This window comes from Engraulis encrasicolus, chromosome 20, assembly GCF_034702125.1.
Source record: "Engraulis encrasicolus isolate BLACKSEA-1 chromosome 20, IST_EnEncr_1.0, whole genome shotgun sequence".
Taxonomy (NCBI): Eukaryota; Metazoa; Chordata; class Actinopteri; order Clupeiformes; family Engraulidae; genus Engraulis; species Engraulis encrasicolus.
In genome coordinates this window covers 23428623-23448505 of record NC_085876.1, presented here as the reverse complement: position 1 = coordinate 23448505, position 19883 = coordinate 23428623, and the positions used below count along the sequence as shown (strand labels likewise).

The 19883-nt window shown below is 40.4% G+C and overlaps 1 protein-coding gene across 1 annotated transcript; it reads right to left on the bottom strand.

Annotated features, from left to right (window-relative positions):
- Positions 1 to 1599: 1599 nt before the first annotated feature.
- Positions 1600 to 19111, bottom strand: sf3a3 (splicing factor 3a, subunit 3). The gene is made up of 17 exons (XM_063184836.1): positions 18907 to 19111; positions 18695 to 18742; positions 18532 to 18584; positions 18231 to 18336; positions 17895 to 17967; positions 17604 to 17695; positions 17147 to 17229; positions 16217 to 16355; positions 15382 to 15450; positions 6709 to 6776; positions 5336 to 5443; positions 5031 to 5100; positions 3752 to 3916; positions 3318 to 3428; positions 3017 to 3107; positions 2673 to 2728; positions 1600 to 2184 (listed from the first exon to the last, which is right to left on the bottom strand). The coding sequence occupies exons 1-17, from the start codon at positions 19000 to 19002 to the stop codon at positions 2107 to 2109; spliced, it is 1506 nt and encodes a 501-aa protein (XP_063040906.1). The 5' UTR covers positions 19003 to 19111; the 3' UTR covers positions 1600 to 2106.
- Between the last annotated feature and the right edge of the window lie 772 nt (positions 19112 to 19883).

Below are 19883 nucleotides of genomic sequence, written 5' to 3'. Positions count from 1 at the left end.
GAGAGGCGATCTTTAATACTTCCCTCCCAAAACAACTCAAAAAATCCTACATTGGACTGTCAAAACAACAGTTTTCACAACACTGTGACATCACTGAATAATGCAAAAAAACAAACAAAAAACAGTAGGCCTACTTACATATGCAACATTTTAGACAAAAAAAACACTGCGGTCCTGCAGAAACTGCAGATGTAATCAGGAAACCCTCAGGAGTAATTAAACATCGCAGTTCCTTGTCAAATCCCTCTAGACAGTTAGTCTGTCTGAAGCTCAGCCTTGGCCAAATGTCCACTTTGCAAACCGCTCATGAGTAACTATCCTCAGGGGATGCTTCTGGCACAGCTACATCAAGATACACAACCTCATGACAACAGCTTCTGCTTCTAAAGTCATTTCAGTCCATATACACTTTCATGACTAGCAAACTGTCGCAATCCAGTGCCAGATACGTATGCCAACTAATCTGATTTCTTCATTTCTTCTGTCAACCAGTTTTATTGTCTGGTTGAATAATTGCCTGTTTGAATTGAACAGGTAAAGGTCATTTGTTTGGAATATGTAGCAGTGGATTGTCAACTAATGACTCCAGGTTGCCTACTACTGACAACAATTACAGCTTGTGAGAAACTCTAATACAATTTTGAGATTGTCCCCAAAGTGTTGAAATATAAAAACAGATGGTTATTAACCACCGAAAATGCATTGGGTTTGGCCTCTTGTTTTCACGTAAACAGCTTCAGAATGCATGTCAAAACAGCATTTAAAAAACATCTGTATATGTGTAACCAGCACCTAAGTTGCCGTTTTCCCAGCCTAGCTAGTACACATGTAGACATTCACACATACACACACAGTCAATGCCACTATCTACCAACCTGACGCTTCATTTAAAGCCTGAACTATTTTGACTTCCTATTGGGTCTTACCAGGTGTCAATGTGCCGATGCCAACAAGCAGAGATTTGTGATTCTTGGAGTCACTCAATGGTGCCACAGTCATCAGACCAGTGTGTTCTGCCAGTTCGAAAATGTTTTGGCAGCGTGGCGGACAGGCAGTCCTGTTTTTATTATGGGGCGGGATGTCCCCAGACAATTACTAAAACACACAACATCTGACACTGTTGAAGCCCTGATGGTAGGGGAGAACATCTTGACAACTTTAGGATTACTATTATTTTTCTCCTACTTCTTGCTTCTTTTGCACTGTGTATTGATTATTATATTTTTTGTTTTGTTATACATTTATTTAGGGGGCCCTGTCAACTGCATCTGGTATACTTAATGTGATTTGGCCATGTCTTTCTTTATCAAATAAACATAATGAATTGAACTGGACTTTGTAGAGAACAGCACATCACATTGTGCGAGAGTAAAAACTGCTGCTGTCATAGAATCGAGATCACTGATATTAAATGTTCTTGATTGCTTTTATTTTGGTTTATTCATTTTATTGTATCTATTGTCATAGATAAGTTAAGATGGTTTGAAGCTAACTGGGAAATAAATAAGTTGATTAAATTTAGTAGTGCACGATCACACTACTGTATATCAGATAGATTAGAGGGAGCCATCAATACAAGACAAAAACGCACACCAAGGCTGAAAAAGATCACAGAAAATTTATTAGATGAAGCATCATTTACAAAAAGACATCCCCCATCTTACTGTATATATTTCAGCTACAGAAAAGGAATGGAAAAGGGACGATTTATCTTTTAAAAACAACAGAAATATATCTTTAAACAACATAAAAATTGCTTGCGGGGGGAGAGACAGTAAAATGGCATTAGGAAATTATGGATATCCGCAATAATGCAGATGACCCATTCGATACAAATGTATGCGTGTGCGTGTGTGTGTGTGTGTGTGTGTGTGTGTGTGTGTGTGTGTGTGTGTGTGTGTGTGTGTGTGTGTGTGTGTAGGAGCCAGTAACATCCATGTCTGGTTGAATGTACTTCCTTAGGCTTTCTTCAGTTTCACGTTATTGGTGTTACCAATTCCTGTGTTTTTTCGTGTTACACTGCCTTACTGGCTTTGACAGAAAAGCTCGCTCCTGTTCGCTCTTGTCTACTTCTTCAAGTCTCGTGTCGACTCGTGTTGTGTAGGTTTACAGCAGACCCTGCCTCTTCAGATCCTCGTAAGTCTTCTTGTTGACCACATTTCCACTCGAGTCCTCGTATTCCTCCTGTGGGTGAACACAGTTAATGAGATCATCACGAGTAAGGCCACAACAGGTATGGTGACAATACCTCATTATGGGAACAAATTTGTTACGCAAGATTGAGCTCTTCTTACTACTGTGTACAGTGCACGGCTTGATAACCCCTCCGGACCATAATCAACATCTTAACTTTCATGCTCAACTGAATATCAATCAAGAAATTCATACAGCAACAACAGTTCAGACATACAAAACACTACACTTACTTTATCTGCACATTTCTGATTCGCATACCTGATTTGTGACCTTGTTATTAAAAACACTATATGGTGTATAGAACACTATAAAATACTGCCTCTTTTAATGAAATGGCACAATCTCCAACATTATCATAAATATAAACAAATATATACAAGACTCAGCCACCTAGCTATATGAAGCACACTGGGGTTTTTTCCCGGAATTTTTTTTATTCCAGTTAAATACACCAATAAAGGAGAAAGATGACCCACCTCTGTGTCTGGCTGCCACCTCTCTGAGGCCTTCTGGGACTTGAGTTTGGACCACACTGGAAGTCAAGGACAGACAAAGAAACGTTTAAATGACGGAAATATCAAAGATTAGACAGTGATGCAGAGTTAAGAGGACTAACAGAAAGTCTCTTATATGTCTCTTTTTCTTCTCTCTTCTCTCTCTCTACTTTTTAGCACATTGAATGACAATTATGATAACGTGCTATATAAGTAATTCTGATTGATCGCTCATTGGCTCATCTTCCAAGAGTGGCAGGCAGCAAGTTAAAAGCTTTTGTATTTAGGTCTTAAGTGGTGTGTGTAAAATGCTTCTGTGCACTCACATGAGACGGCATCTTCAATCTGAGTCACGTTGGCGAAGTGGGCCGTGTTGGGGATGCCCAGGCAACGCATACCGTGAGCATGGCGCCATTCCTGAACAAAACACACACACACACACGGTTTATTGTATTTTTCCGAAAAGTAGATCTAGAAAAGGCCCATCTGGACACATCTGAGAAACACACATGGCAGCAGTAGCTCTTCTAAAAACCATTGACACAGCATAGACTAATTATTTTGATTTGAAATGCTACTTCTATAGCAGCTGTGCTTGTTTGAGGAGCATGTTCGTCGTTTACTTACTGCGAAATGCCTCTGGAAGGCCTTGGGTCCGCGGTACGTGTAGTTTCCACAGATCTCACAGTTGTAGTTGATGTTGAGACCGTGCAGCTTGTAGAGCCAGTACGGAATGGGCTGCAGTGAACAAACGCACATTATTGTAGAATTGGGACTCTACGTATCATCCCTCACTCAGTTTGCAGGTGCATCGCAGTGGGACAAACATCACTGGAAAGGAGAGGCTGGAGCACACTGCAGCTTAGTTTTCAAGACTGTATTTTGTGCACACACCTGACTAACGTTTCGGTGTTGCTACACCTTCTTAAGAGTCTGACTTTGAAGAAGGTGTAGCAACACCAAAACGGGGCACAGGGGTAAGGGGGACTTTAAGAAAAAAAGGTTAAGAACCACTGCTGTAAATGAGACACATTGATTGCCAGTATAGTATCCCGTCTTACCTTCCCGTCCCAGCCTAGTGGCAGGTTTTTGGGGTTATAGATGATTTCGTTGTCTTCATCTTCACTCTCGCTCTCACTGGGCTGCTCCTCATCCTCCTCGTCTCTCTCCTCGCCTGTGCGAGCCTGCTTACGCTGCACGTTCTCATGAGTCAGCTGACGCTGCTCCTATGGGGGAGACACACCATACATAGGTTAGCCCCGACACCAGGGCTGGGCAACATGACAATATACATCATTATTGTGATATAAAAGTGTATCGTATCGTGACCTTTCTCCTATATCGTTTATATCATGATATTCAATTGTATAATCATTTCATTACATTTCATGTCGTCACAATACACACTATAAGTTAATGTAACTGTAAAAATAAGAATAAAAAGATCCATTTTAAAGAAAGGTTGTTTTGCGACATGAAAAAATAAAGAGCAAATAAAGAAAATAACTGAAAACGTATGTAATTGTGCTATATCGTGATATATATCGTTATCGTGATATAAAGTAATCCATATCGTGATACTGTTTTTTTTCCATATCGCCCAGCCCTACCCGACACACACACACACACACGTCAACTCGCCCTGCTCCTAAGTACAGGAGCGGACTAAAGTACAGGACACACACACACACATACACTGCTTCACACAAACAAATATGTTTTCCATTATCTACCATCTACTACTTGGTTCACACTCTCGCACGCAAACACATCAGCCCTACACGCACACACCAGCCCCACACAAACACATCAGCCCTACACGCACACACCAGCCCCACACAAACACATCAGCCCTACACGCACACACCAGCCCCACACAAACACATCAGCCCTACACGCACACACCAGCCCCACACAAACACATCAGCCCTACACGCACACACCAGACCCACACGCACATCATATTACACCCACTCACACATATCATATCATATCAGGCAGCCCAGTCATCCACTATATGATCATGTTGTAAATGCTTTGCCTTCCAGATGTACCGTGTACGATGATTTGGGAAGAAAGTTTACCCTTCAGTAAATTTGCAACAGCTGCATTAATGCATTTAGCTGTACCTGTACGTTTGTATAAAAGCACCCAAGTGCAATGTAACCTGCAGCCTACTATTGAGTGACCCGTGGCAATTATGTCGTATGGTCGTATAAATGTATATTGAGGGATGAAAGCCAACGGAGAGAACACCAACACTGCATCATAATAACACAGCCACACAGCCATAACATTGACGTCCTACATTAACCAACGATTCAGGTGTGACCCACTCACCCCGAGGATCTCCACATATTCATATATCTGGGCCTCCAGGAACCCGATCTCCTTGTTCCTTTCTGTGTCCCTGAAAAGAGGAAATGGAACAAGTTAAAGAAAAGAAATAAAAAATAAAAAAACAACAACAACAAACCTGACCATACAGGTGTAACTTGTTCGTCCAAAAGTATTATAAAATGTAACTGTGTTGCTTTTTGGGGCATGGGGGGAGTTTACGTAGTAATTGCCCGTGAGAAAAATGCCCTTACAGTACAGACTGCACTCTGTGTGTGGACAATAGTGTGGTCAGGTGATGGTCTTACTTCTTGGGCCCCTTGGACTTGGGGTGCTTGGCGAAGAGAGAGGGGTCCAGGGACTCCATAGACTTGCCCTTGGTGCTGAAGAGCCTCTGGGCCCTCTCCTCTAGGGTCCTGCACCAAGGAGGAACAGGAGAGTTAGGAGAGTGGTGATGCAGATGGACATTAGCCTCAGGCTAAGGCCGTGATCAGACCAGACGCGGATTTTACAGTAGGAGGCGGATGTGTTCTATTGTTTGTCAATAAAAATGAGCGGATTCCGCGTCTAATATTAGCGCAAGGCGGATTGCGGATTCGACCACCTCTCCATGCCGGGTGGATTGAGTTGAAAAAAGTTCAACTCAAGGCGGAAAATCCGCGGTGGATTTCCAGATGTTCGATAGGAGACCGTTCATGTCAGATTCACTATCCAACGGTAGGAGAGCTAGAAGAGTTCGCCTTCTATCCATTTTACATAGATGAATTTACAAAGCATTTTGTTTATGTTTTCACAACATTCAAATAACACAACACCATCGATTAGGCTACGTTGCGAGTGACAGTTCAGCCATTACGTTGCCTTGGTCACCGCATTGAAATGGGCAGTGGATCCGCGCTCGGCGTGATCACTTCAGATAAATCAGCTGGTCTCGCATCACGGATTGTAGGCAGAAATCCACATCCGGTCTGATTGCGGCCTAACTCTGGTACAATTCATGCAATTACAATTCACACATTTATGTTTTTATTGTACATGGTCCCTTATACTCGGAAACTGAAATTAGAGTGACGTTATTGATCCGGAGGGAAATGAAGATGTTCAGCAGGATACACAAATACACATGCTGTAATATACATTGTATGACAGATTAAACATACTGTATACACATAGCCAGTGTAGGACAGGGTACGAATTTAGTTTTCTCCATCACCAGCCAAAATGGTTACTAGACGCCATCTTACTAGCCAAACACACACTCACACATAGGTCAGAGTGGCTAGTAAGTTGGTCTTTTCTACTAGACGAATTGAAATTTCACCAGCATTTGGTCGGTTGGATGGTGTTAATTTAGAGCCCTGCAAATAGCACACAAACCTCTATCACCCATCTGCATTAGTTAGTTACATTGTTACATTTTCAGTCTTAAAAACATTTTCCATAGAAAACATAAACCCACAAGTGGCAGAAGAGCACTCACCACATTGGTGACTAAAAGGTGCCAGACATTAACAAAACGGTGAAAATTTAAGCAAAGAAAGTCTACACACTCAGGGCACCCAGAGGAAGGTCTTTGAGACTGAGAACTTGGCAGTTATTGAAGAACTGAAGTGTGCAGACATTTTTTTTTTTACTTCAACACATTTTGCTACATACACAAACATACGTTGACTTGACTTACCCTCCACACTTGAGGCCCAGGGCCATCAGGGCAGACTTCAACCTGTCCAGCCCCAGAGAAGCCAACTCCTAGAGGGACACACAGAGAGGACACACAGGGACGTGAGATGCAGGTAGCCAATGTGTGTGTGTGTGTGTGTGTGTGTGTGTGTGTGTGTGTGTGTGTGTGTGTGTGTGTGTGTGTGTGTGTGTGTGTGTGTGTCAGAGAGGCCAACTCTTATTGGAAGGCCCACAGGGCATAGCATACAGTAATGCAGAAAACCTGTGTGTGTGTGTGTGTGTGTGTGTGTGTGTGTGTGTGTGTGTGTGTGTGTGTGTGTGTGTGTGTGTGTGTGTGTGTGTGTGTGTCAATGGCGTATTTGCCATTGAGGAAAGGGAGGACGATCCTCCCTCAAAATAATAAAGCCAGATCTTCCAGTATAAATTACAGAAAACAAAACATATTTATTATATATTTGTTATATAATTGTTAGTATTTTATAGCTATTTAGCGATAAAAACATATACTTTAGCGCTTCTAATTCACATAATAGACCTTAGAGGACCGTCCTCCCTTCCATCCTCATTGACTTCCATTATAAATGGTGAAAATCCGGCCGTAGCGCGGGCTTTACTTTTTAACATTGAAGTGAATGGAGCTTAGGGAGGACTTTCCTCCCTTTAGGCGGGTCATGAGCCATGGAAGTAATCTGCCTATCAGCGAAGCTGAATTTATCAAAAGCCAATCAGAATATGACGAGTTAGGTTGACAGACGACAAGCATGAACTCGGTCGTCATGACAACGATATACAAATCTACCGTGAAGAAGAATGCGGCAGCAGACAGTGGAAAGTTTGTAATTGGCGAATGTTTTATGAACCCTTAATAAATACAAACGAAATTTCAAATGTTTTCATGTTGTGAATCGCGCAATATCACTCCCTGGATTTAGATTAAAAACCGAGTGGAAAGGTCAGTGTGTCAATCTCTCACGTCACTCGAGCTACACAATGCAAGCGAAGCACGGATGCAAAGAGGGAGCCAAGATGGCGTCAGTGGAGGAAGGCGTGTTCGTTTGAGCTCGTCAAGGGAAGTGGTTATAACAACTTTATAACAACTAATATTGATGCAAGCCATTTGTTTTATTTCGTGTTAGGCTACGCTTTTTCCAATAACTGAACTTTATGGGAAAGAAATTGAAGAATAAAAAGGTAAAGACGAAGATACCGAAGATGGCAGCGGACAATGCTATCCATGCTGGTGAGCAAGACGACATGATATTCTTTGACGACTCCGATTCAAAAATAACCGAAGACATTGCACTAATTCCCTTGCCGGATACCCCATTGAAGCCGGTGTCCAAAAAATCTAAAAGAGAAGAATCACACAGTGTTAACGAGGACATTTTAGCTGCGATAAGCAAATTGTCCCTCAAGCATGATGCTACCTTCCAGAAGGTGTCAGTGATTGAAAAAACAACTCAGGCTACTTCAAAAAGAACTGGACAAATTATCCACTACAGTGAAGCAACTCGTTGCCGATGTTGGTGAAAACAAAAAGGAGCTTTCCCGTCTGCAGAATGAAGTGCACATGCTGCAAAAAGACAACACCGCTTTGAAAAAAGCTTTGATCGAAACGCAACGCTACGGCTGAAGATCCTTTCTGAAACTCCATGGTTTGAAAGAACAAGCTGGAGAAGATGTCAGACGGAGAGTCATCGAGGTTCTACAGCAAGCGGCAAACCTTTCTTCCTGCTGACGACCTCAACGCGGGTGTGGATGTGGTACACCGCCTCGGGCCGCCACCCAACGGATGCGAAATGCCGCTCAATTATCATCCGCTTCTCATTCAGAAGGGTGAGAGACGCGATCTGGCAAGCGTCGAAGAAGTGCAAGTTTCTTCAGAATAACGAACTGTCAATCACGGAGCCTGTCCCACCAGAAGATAGAGCGGCACGAGAGAAGTTGTGGCCTTTAGTCCAGAAGGCAAGAAGTGAAGGCAAGAAGGCATCTTTCAAAGGACTCTCATGCTCTCATCGACGGTAAAAAATATGATTATACAGAGGTCACTGGGATTGAATGGCTTAGGCCGATCCATTTCTAGCTATCCAAAATAACTGTAGGCCTAAATATGCAATTCTTCCTTTGCTTTTATTTTATCTTCAGAGATGATAGACTCTCAATTTACTCCTGCCTTTTTAAGTTGTATAGTAGGTTAGACCTACTCTAATTTATATTTCCCAGTAGACCTATTAGTAACAGCTGGGGTATTTTTTCTCTCTTTTGCAGTATTAGCCCATTACCAAAAAATACAAAAATCCTTTGTTTTTCAATAAGCAAACAAAAAATAAGCAGTCAGTCCGATTTCAATAGGGCCTAAGTTTAATAGGCTATCTGATGATGCTTATTGTGCATAAGAATATGTTAAAGTTGTTATCCACCTCCTTTTGTAGGTGAGTTTTTGTGCAAGTTCTTGCATATCAGTGTTTATTAAGTTTGTTTTCATGGTTGAATCTTTGTGTTGTGTGTCTTTAAATGTTAGAGGAAATACGAGAAAATGTGAAAAGAAAGGCTTTATTTTTATTTTGCAAGAGAAGTGAAGCTGATTTTGTTTTGTTACAAGAAACACACTCACTTGAAGAAGATGGTAAATTTTGGAAATTACAATGGGGGAACAAGACTTACTATTCTCATGGTAGCAGCCACTCTGCAGGTGTTGCTATACTCATACACAGATTTAAAGGAGAGGTTTTGGAAATGATGCATTCCTTAGAAGGTAGATGGGTCTTAATTGTTGCCAATTACGACAAGAAAACCTTTATTATCGGTAATATCTATGGATATAATTCTAGTCAACTTAACAAAATTCTTTTTGCTGAGATCTCCAGTAAAATTAAATCACTCAATGACAAAATATAAAGACTCATTATAATTCTGGGTGGAGATTACAATGAATGTATGGACAGTTCAATTGATAGATTTCCTCCCAAGTTGAATCAAAGTTCCTATTTAAATAACTTAATATTGTCCTTAACTTCTGATCTATCTTTAACTGATACTTGGCGTTTCTTTAACCCAGATTTAGTTGATTTCACTTGGTCCAACAATACTATGACATTGAAATCAAGAATTGATTTTTTTTTTAGTCTCACAGTCTGCTTTGTCTTTAGTTATAGATACCACCCACTCTGCTGCACCTTTAACAGATCACAAACTCATAACTCTCAAGATTGGTGACCTACATTCTAACCAGCAATAAGAGGATACTGGAAATTTAATAATTCCTTATTATCTGATGAGGAATTCAATGACTCTATTAAAACACTCATCAAAGAGCTATTTGCTGATTGTAATGATGGATACAAACAAAAATGGGAATTTTTTAAATACAAAACTAGACTCATTGCCTCAAAACGATGTAAACTAATTAAGGCCAGTAGGAATCAGTTAGAAACTGAATTATTGCAACGCTTAAATTTATTATCCAAAGAAGATAATACAGAAGAAGAAAAGTTAGAAATAAAAAAAATCAGTCTGCAACTGGATGATCTCTTATTTGAATCTAGCAAGAGGGCGCCTTTGTGCGGTCTAGAGCCAAGTGGCTGGAAGAGGGAGAGAAAAACTCTACTTACTTTTTTGCTTTGGAGAAAAGGAATGGTCAAAGGAAAATGCTAAACTGTCTTAACGTTAATGGTAAAAATCTGTAATGACGCCACTAAAATTTCAAACCATGTTTATAATTTCTATAAAGATTTATACACTTCCAATTTTAATGGCTGTACAGCAGAGGTGTTCATCAAAAAAGTTGAGAGATACATTCCAACCATAGATGACTCTTATATGTCATTCTGTGACTCTGACATAACGAAAACAGAGATAAGGAAAGCACTCTTTTCTATGAAGAAAGGTAAAGCCCCTGGTATAGATGGTTTATCTATAGAATTCTATGTTCATTTTTGGGAATACATTGAGAACCCATTATTCTATATGTTCACAGAATGTATTGAACAAAAACATATGACGTCAACTATGAAGCAAGGAGTTATTTCTCTAATTCCTAAACCAGGGGAAAGGATGTGCATTCCATTGAAAATTGGCGCCCGATATCTCTGTTAACAATCGACTATAAAATTTTTAGACTGGTCTTTGCAAAAAGGTTCAAAACTGGCCTTGATGGTATCATATCAGAGACACAATCTGGTTTTATAAAAAACCGCCACATTACAAACAATATAAGATTGGTACTTGATCTTTTAGATTACTCAGATGAGGTACATTCTGAAGCTCTCATGCTACTGCTAGACTTTTACAAGGCCTTTGACTCCATTGAGCATCAGTTCATTTTTCAATCTCTCAAGCTATTTGGATTTGGTCAACCCTTTATTAATATTATACAGACGCTTATTATGACATAAACTAGCTCTGCAATGCAATAGTTAACCACAGCACTACTCATAGATTTAATGTTGAGCGTGGAATAAGGCAAGGATGTCCTCTTTCCCCATTTTTATTTCTGCTAGTGACAGAGCTTCTTGCTTTAAGTATACTTAATGATTCTGATTTAAAGGGCCTAACCATTTTTGAAAGGGAAATTAAAATATCACAATTGGCAGATGACACAATTTTGTTTTTGCAAGATAAATTACAACTTCCTCATGCGCTGGCTCTTGTGGAACAGTTTTCTGATGCTTCAGGCCTGAAGTTGAATGTTTCAAAATGTGAAATATTACCCCTACAGGTCTGCAATGATACAGTATTGTATAACATCCCAGTAAAACAAACAGTTAAATATTTAGGTATACAAATAACTAAGGATACCAAGATAAGAGAGGATTTAAATTTTGCAGGGAAAATATTAAAAGCCAAGAACATATTTAATTCCTGGTTACAACGTGATCTTAGTATATATGGTAGAGTGTTGCTTTCTAAAGCAGATGGTCTTTCTCATTTTGTTTATCCCTCTCTTTCCTTATTTCTGAAAGACAAAACATAAAAACAGATCAACAAATTATTTCTGGATTTCATTTGGAGAAATAAAACTCATAAGTTAAAGAAGGAAGTGTTGGCAGATTGTAAAGCTAATGGAGGTCTAGATGTTTTAGACTTCTCCAACACAATTAGCTCCTTCAGGACTGGATGGATTCGGAGATGCCTTTTACAAACCCAACTCACTCTGGTTCTTTATCCCTAATCACATATTCAATAAATTAGGTGGTCTTTCTTTTATTCTTAAGTGCAACTTTTCCCCTTCTAAGCTACCTCTTAAACTTTCTAATTTCCATAAGCAATGCCTACTTGCTTGGAGAATGTGCTTTGTCCATAACTTCTCCCCCCATAAAGTATTTATATGGAACAACTCTGATATCACTGTAAGAAGCAAAACCTTATTTTACCCTAAATGTTTGAACATGGCATTTATGTTATTTTCTCTCTATTTGATGATTCAGGTACTTTCTTGACGTATGAACAGTTTCTGTCACGCTTTCTTTTTTTTCCTATACCCTTTCGTCAATTTCAAACAGTTATAAAGGCAATCCCTCAAGGGTTAGCGCTTCTAATTAGAAGTCACCTATCATATAATTTACCCAATTTTACTCCACTCTCCTCAGAAATCATATTAAACGGCATTAACATAACTGATAAAAAATGTGACAACAAACATATACGTAAATCGCTTCAACAAAGGGACAGAATCACTCCTAGAGGGAAATTTTTTTGGAATCCTTTAGTTCAAGACATCATTTGGAAGAAGGCTTGGTTACTACCTCACAAATATTGCATTACGAATAAAATAAAGGAAACTCATTTCAAAATTCTCCATAAGATTTACCCCACAAATGTATTTATTTCCAAATACACAGACTTAAGTTCAAATTGCTCTTTTTGTAATAATGTTGATGAAACCCTTGTACATTTATTTTTTGACTGTAACATAGTGAAACGCTTTCTTGCAGACCTTAGTTTTTATCTTTTTTCACAGCAAGACCTTTATGTTTTCAGTCTTAAAGACATTTTCTTTTACTATGAAAACTCAAGTGACCCTTCTTTTGAATTTTTAGTGAATTTCTTCCTTTTACATGCTAAGTTTTTTATTCATAAACAAAAGTGGAAAAAATGCAATCCTTCTTTATGGTTTTTATTTTAGAAATATCTTCTCTTCTCAACTCTCTCAAGCTTGTAAATAATAAGAAAAAATGACAGACTTTTGAATATTCTTTAATGTATTCCTCTTGTTTGTTTGTTTATTGTCTATTTTATTATTTTTTTGTTTATAATTAGACTTGTGTAATGTAACCTAATCCAATTGTTCATATTTACTATGTTTACTTGACCTTGTGTGCCTTATTGTTATGTCATGTCTTTGTCATCCTCTTTATTGCAATAAAAAAAAAAAAAAAAAAAAAAAAAGATAAAAAAAAAAAAAAAGCACGGATGCAAAAAAAAAAAAAAAAAAAAAGCACGGATGCAAATCCAAAGTCGGACACCATCACCAACGTTTTTAAAAGGTAGTCTTGTTTCAGCATGTCCTACGCGCACAAATAATACTCTCAATGCTTGTCTTTGCGTTTCTCCTTCGTGCTTTTCTCCCAAAAGAGGGTTATTTACAAATGGGAATAAGAATGCTTTTGGCTGTAGATGAATGCACTGACCCTAGACTGGCGTTCTTTCTCACTCCTCAAGACGAGAAACAGTACGAAGCTTTAACCTCTTCATAAAACGTCTCTGCATAAACTTCCAACATGTACCCTACATCATGTTATGTAATTTGATTTGGGTGTAATTAGGAATACTAGTCACGGCCTACAACATATTTTTTATTCGGAACATAGTGAAAAACCGTTCAATAGACAACGCTCGCCAGCTCCTCCTTCCACAGCTGCACAGAGCTGTCGCTCTCAACGCAGGCTCAAACGCAAAAGGCATAGGCGACCACAACGTCGTAGGCCATGTAGCCTACCATATTATGGATCATACATAAGATTTTAAAAATAATATAATGGAAGGGGTTTAAAATGTTTAAAAATATGTAAGAATGTGTTGATGTTAAAACCCTTAGGCCTAGGCTATAGGCTACTGTCACTCAATGTCATAGGCATTACTAGGTCTTCAGAATTGTCAATTTGCGCCTAATAAAACACAATTGACAGGGTGAGATGCCATGCTGCCTTTGGTCAAAGTTAGATATAGGGCCTACTCCCTATGTAACTTTCTACTTTCTATAATAATTTTCTTCACTCTTCTCTTTCTTTCCCCTCAAACACTTTGGGCATTTATGTATGATAATATATTACACAAAGTTTGTTGCAATTATTTTTATAGATGTCATAAGTCAGCTTTCCAGACAACACAATGCCATATCAATTAAGTTACCTATTAGGCCTACAACGGTTGTAGTACAACCTAATACTAAACATCTGCCATTACTAACCCCATTTTCCCGCATCTACCGACTGACCACCTCCTTGTCCTCCCTAATTTTTATGACCAAAAGACGCCACTGGTGTGTGTGTGTGTGTGTGTGTGTGTGTGTGTGTGTGTGTGTGTGTGTGTGTGTGAGAGAGAGGCCAACTCTTATTGGAAGGTCCACAGGGCATAACAAACAGCAATACAGAATACCTGTGTGTGTGTGTGTGTGTGTGTGTGTGTGTGTGTGTGTGTGTGTGTGTGTGTGTGTGTGTAGTATACAGAGCAGAGCAGCAGTGAGGCACCACCACAGCAGATGGGCCTCCGCATCCCCATATGGTGGAGCACCACACTACACCACACCTCACACACCATACATGCTGACTCCGCAGGGGAACCCACTGGCACCGCACTACAGTGTTTCCCCCAGAATTGTTGTTAGTCAAGGTGGTGGGGCGTTAAAAGTATATATTTTTTGGCTAAGTATATTTAGAAATTACATACACAACATGAAATATGTTGCATAATATATCTTTTCAGGGGACCTAGTCAAGGTGGTAGATGTTTCTTGTCAAGGTGGCCGCCTTAGCAATTAAGTGCTGGGGGAAACCCTGGTACTACATAGCATTGCACTGGCACTACTCGTATACACTACATTGCCTTGCACTACAAAGGGCATTCCTCCATTCCAAGGCCTACAATGCTATATGGACTCACATTCCAGAGCACAGAGAATTAATTGTGCAGTGGGGGAAAAGCTGCACAAACCTAAATCAGATGTAGCATTTGGATCTGCAATGACAATGTATGCTGAGAAATGCATATTCTGCGACGAGAACAGAGATTCTTTAAGTATATAGAGATATGCCAACATAATAGGTTTCTATGGGCACCTAACATGACCAGGTTCCGGTCTGCCTAAAGGGACGCGTCATAATACTCCTAGCATTGAATAGAACAGTCCTTAGGTCTGCCTAAAGGGGGATTTACCCCCCCTCCCCCTTGCAACTGTAGAACCCGGAAACAATGGGCCAATGGAACCTTTCTCTCTCTCTACGCTGCAATAGCCATGTGTGTTCTGCAAAGAGAGTGGATGTTCTGCAAAGAGAATGCATGTCATGCAAAGACAATGCATGTTCTGCAATGGCCACGCGTGTTCTGCAATAGCCATGTGTGTTCTGCAATAACCATGCGTGTTCTACAATAGCCATGTGTGTTCTGCAAAGAGAGTGGATGTTCTGCAATGGCCATGTGTGTTCTGTATTGCCACTGAATACAAGCAGTGTCCTACCTCCCAGGAGGAGAAGGCAGAGAGATCCAAGTGAGCTCCGGCATGAGTCAAGGCACTGCTCGTCTCTTTCTAATGGGCAGAGGAAACACACACACACACACACACACACACACACACACACACACACACACACACACACACACACACACACACACACACACACACGTTAGCTAAACAGTACAACAACGACACAAAACTACAGAAAAGTAGCTACTCATGACACAATGACAATGAATTGCTGTAGTTTCACACGGGTGCATCCATTACACTGTCCCACCATCACACTAATGATTACAGTATGCGACTTGAGCTTCGATGTTGGTCAAACAGAGAAAAACACGTACTCTGCGCTTATAAAGAAACAATCCAGCGCAACCAGTGCAGGTCCAGAAAATCTGGTGCCACACAGATGTAGTTTTTAGTTATTTCTTATTTATTTTCAGTGCATTAGGCCAGTGTTTCCTAACCAGGGGTATGTGTACCACTATGGGATTGGGTACGCGAGCACACTGCAGGGGGTACTTGAAAAAAATGAGATTTTGACAACTATATACAGCTTAGTTACACTAGGATAGAGATAGCGATATAGAACTTGACTTAGGGGGTACTCGTGGCACAACGAAAAAGGCGTGGGGGTACACAAGACAGAAAAGGTTGGGAAACACTGCATTAGGCTAACGTTTTGACAAGCGTCTTCATCAGTCTAACGCTCTGAAAATAAATAGAATAACTAAAAACGACATCTGTGTGGCACCAGAATTTTGTTGCTATTGGTCATCACAGTTTTTGGCAGTGTGTACATGGCGTAGATAGAATATGAGCACATCTCTCTCACCGGCCATCCGGGGAAGCTGCCCCCCTCCCACTTCTTCTCGAACTCCAGCAGTATTTTCCCGTAGAGCTCGTTCTGGTCCAGCAGAGGCTTCACGCGGTCCGTATACTCCTGCAGATACTCCAGCAGCATCTCCAGATACCTGAGGAGACCACAGCATAATAGTCAGTGCACAGAGGAAAGGGAATGCAGGGGGGGCAGTGTGGTGCAGCGTGCTAAGCCCCCTACATTTGGGCTTGCATTGCCCATGGGGAGCCCGGTTCGAGTCCGACCGGGCTCATTTCCCAGCCCTACCCCATCTGTCTCTCACAACCGCTTCCTGTCTCCTCTCATACTGTCCTGTCATAATAAAGACCAAAAAGCCCCCAAAAAATACATTTAAAAAAAAGAAGACGAGGATACAGGCTACTACAAAAGCATCTCAATGTATTTGGACTGGACCACAACATGAGCCCCAACACCAGGGGCAGACATCCCAGGTTCAGTAAGCGCTCGACCCAAGTCAATGAACCAGCGGATACTTATTACCACTAGCCTGGGAAATCCCATGCTGCTTTGCACAACTGTTCTGATCTGAAAGACAGTATGGAGTCTACCCTAAGTGAGGGTACCAGATCATGGTCCCTGACTGTCTCTCTCCAATCAGAGAGCAGGGAGGCATAGAAAGGCGATGACTGCAGTTTGTTTGAAAGGATACAATTGACACAATTGGCTATGGCTACGTATGCCAAAAAAAATAACAGCCGTCGCCAATCACAAAACCACACACCCCACCGCCTACAGGATTTAGAGTAGGCAGGTCTCCAGACCTCATCTCACTTGTGATTAGGTCTGGTGATGACCAGGCAATATTACCACACCCATTCAGCCAGGTCGATTTATTGAGTTACTGAATCCTGCTTTAGGTGGCTTTCCACAAAGATTTGCACCAACCTTTTGTATTCTGCATTCTTTCTGTCTTTGGAGATGTCGAACAGCTGATCAAACGAGGACAGATAGGTCAGGTAGTCCAGTTTCTGAGAAAGGGAAAGGCACAACAGTACCATCGTCAGCACATGAATATCTAGGGAGTATTCCAAGAATATGGTTAAAATGATAAACCTGGCAAGGTTAACCTGAATGAAGTGGTAAGTCTGCTAATAGATAGCCCACATTTGTCATTTGGTTGAGAAAATAAGGACTCCAGGCTCTTAGATGATTTACCACTACCTCAAGGTTAACTGAACCTGGACTACTACTTGACCAGGTTCTTGACATACTCCCCTGGCATGGCCACTGGGTAGATTAGATTAGATTAGATAAAACGTTACTGTTTCCTACACATGAAAAAGAAAATTGTCTTTTTAAATAAACAAAAATCTATATGGCAGTAAGAAAAGTGTGAGCCTACCTCTGCACCCTTCAGGTTGATGTACTTCAGGTAGCAATCGTGCAAGTCCAGATAGCGGCCATATCCCTCCTCGTCAGTGAACTCCACCAGGTCTAGACAAGATACAGGTGTCAGCTGTCAGTACATTTCCCTCCGAAGGAGAAAAAAAAAAAAGTCTGCACCCCCTGTGTACAATTATCTAGGCGCTTATCCGAACATCACATTTTAAATAATTCAGATTTGATAGATTTGGCCAAATGCCATCACTTAGTTTAAAGTGTATTATTTACAGGTTCATTAGTGATCACTTACTCTGTGCCTCCTCACTGGGGTTGTCTCTGGCTTTCATCAGCTCATCAAACTCCACAGACATGGGCACGCAGATCTAAAGCCAAAGAAAGAAATGTATGCATGTCGAAACATTCACACACACCAATTTTCCAATAATATGCACATCAAAGTAAGAATAGTATGAATGAAACAATGAATGCATGTATAAATAAGTTTTGTAACGAAGATATAACCGCACTTGAAAGTTGTCCATTTCTATCTCGACAAGCTCTCCACATAACGGTTCAGACTTCAGAGTTGATGAGCATGTCTATTATTTGTAAACATGATGGGGCATCTGCTCCCTCCTTATCTCACCTCATTGGGGTGTTTTCGGTGGAACTCCTTGATCTGTTTCAGACGATTGTAGAACTCCGCGAATTCGTTTGGACCGGAGATGGCATTCAGCTCGTCTTTCCTCATACTACAGATGCAAGGGGGGAAACTTCAATGTCAGTGGTAGGCTATGGAACCGCAGGCACAAAACAGTACAATGACTAAGAAATATTAACAAGAAATACACAAGACATAATAACCCATGTTTATTCCTCATTGTGTTCGATTGGCGGTACAGCTAGTCGACACTATTCTGTGGAACAGACAAGTCATGTCAACTCACCCATCCTTGTCGTGGTACGAATCGCTCAGATTTCCACAAACTTCCATGTATCTCTACAAACAAAATAAGAAGTATACAGAATTGCAATGTGTTCGTAACCCATAGATAAATCCCATGCATTTTAAAATAATTTTAGTAAGATAACCATGGGGACTTCACTTACATCCAACATAGCTCTGGTTCTGTGATCAGAATTGATTTGATCTCTCAGCTGTTGACAGAAAAACAGTAACAATATTACTTCATACATATGAATCTTATGGTCTTCAACTGCGAAATGATATTGGTGTTAGCTACATATGCTAAAAACATTTCATTCAATCATAATAGCAGGTAGGTAACAAGGGTTAATCAGCTAGCAGCATGTTAGCATACCGTCGCTTTCTTGTGTAGCATTTCCTTCGTTTTGGCGTCCATTAGCCTCTCCATTTCCTCATGATATCTGCGCTGCTGTTCCAAAATTGTTTCCATGATTACGGTGAGCCAAAACACCAATATCCCCTTAATAAAAGTACTCTTAATGAGATCACCGGCCTCCCTTCTGTGTGAATTTGCGGGAGCTTACGATGGTCGTGCGTGGAAGTACTAGGTACGCTTCTAATTGTGTAGCCATGAATCTCGTGCCGAAGATAAAAGGTTCCGCCTTGTAGTTTATCTGAAGAGGAAAATCTTTTAATTTTAAAGAGACTGTGTGGGGTGGGTGAGTTATTTTTATTCTGCTATATGTAAGCTTTCCATGTTGCTTTTGTCCAGTCGCCTATGCCTGCAATATGTTCTAACATTGACCAGTAGTCCTATTCCAGAGATAGGCCTAAGCAAAGAGACAAATTCTTTTTTGTCAAGGCAAAGTAATACAATTTAGAGATGTAGATGTTGTTTAATAGTTAGGTCTACATTCTATTCTATTCTATTCTATTCTATTCTATTCTATTCTATTCTATTCTATTCTATTTTTGTCCAGCATTGCCCACAGTTCATGGCACTATCAATGCAAGTCTGCTTTACTTTGTTGGAGCTAGGAAGACAAGGGCATTGATAAATAAGTGTGATGGGAATAAACACATCTTTTATCACATCATTACACGTGATGCGCTCATTAGCTCTTCATCTATTGGCAGAGGTTGGATATGTCAAGAAAATGAGTTGCCTTCGCATGGACCACAGGACTGTCTTGTGGCTTAGGGTTGATGATTTTCACTCAGGGGGGGAGGGGGGCAATTTATAGACTGCTTTAAATGTTCCGTAACAAAATGTTATATTGTGGAAAAGATGTCAACCTTTGTGAAGAATGCTTCTGGGAGCTTTCTTAACAGAGAATTATAGGCTATGGCTTACATCCATAATTCCTCCAT

What these genes read in the sequence shown, in the direction of transcription:
- sf3a3 (XM_063184836.1), bottom strand. Translation starts at nt 19,002, where the DNA reads ATGGAAACAATTTTGGAACAGCAGCGCAGATATCATGAGGAAATGGAG. An exon ending in AAGTCCAAGGGGCCCAAGAA is followed by an intron (nt 5,101 to 5,335) that starts GTAAGACCATCA and finishes TCCTCTTTTCAG; the next exon opens with GGACACAGAAAGGAACAAGG. An exon ending in GGTGGCAGCCAGACACAGAG is followed by an intron (nt 2,185 to 2,672) that starts GTGGGTCATCTT and finishes GTTCACCCACAG; the next exon opens with GAGGAATACGAGGACTCGAG.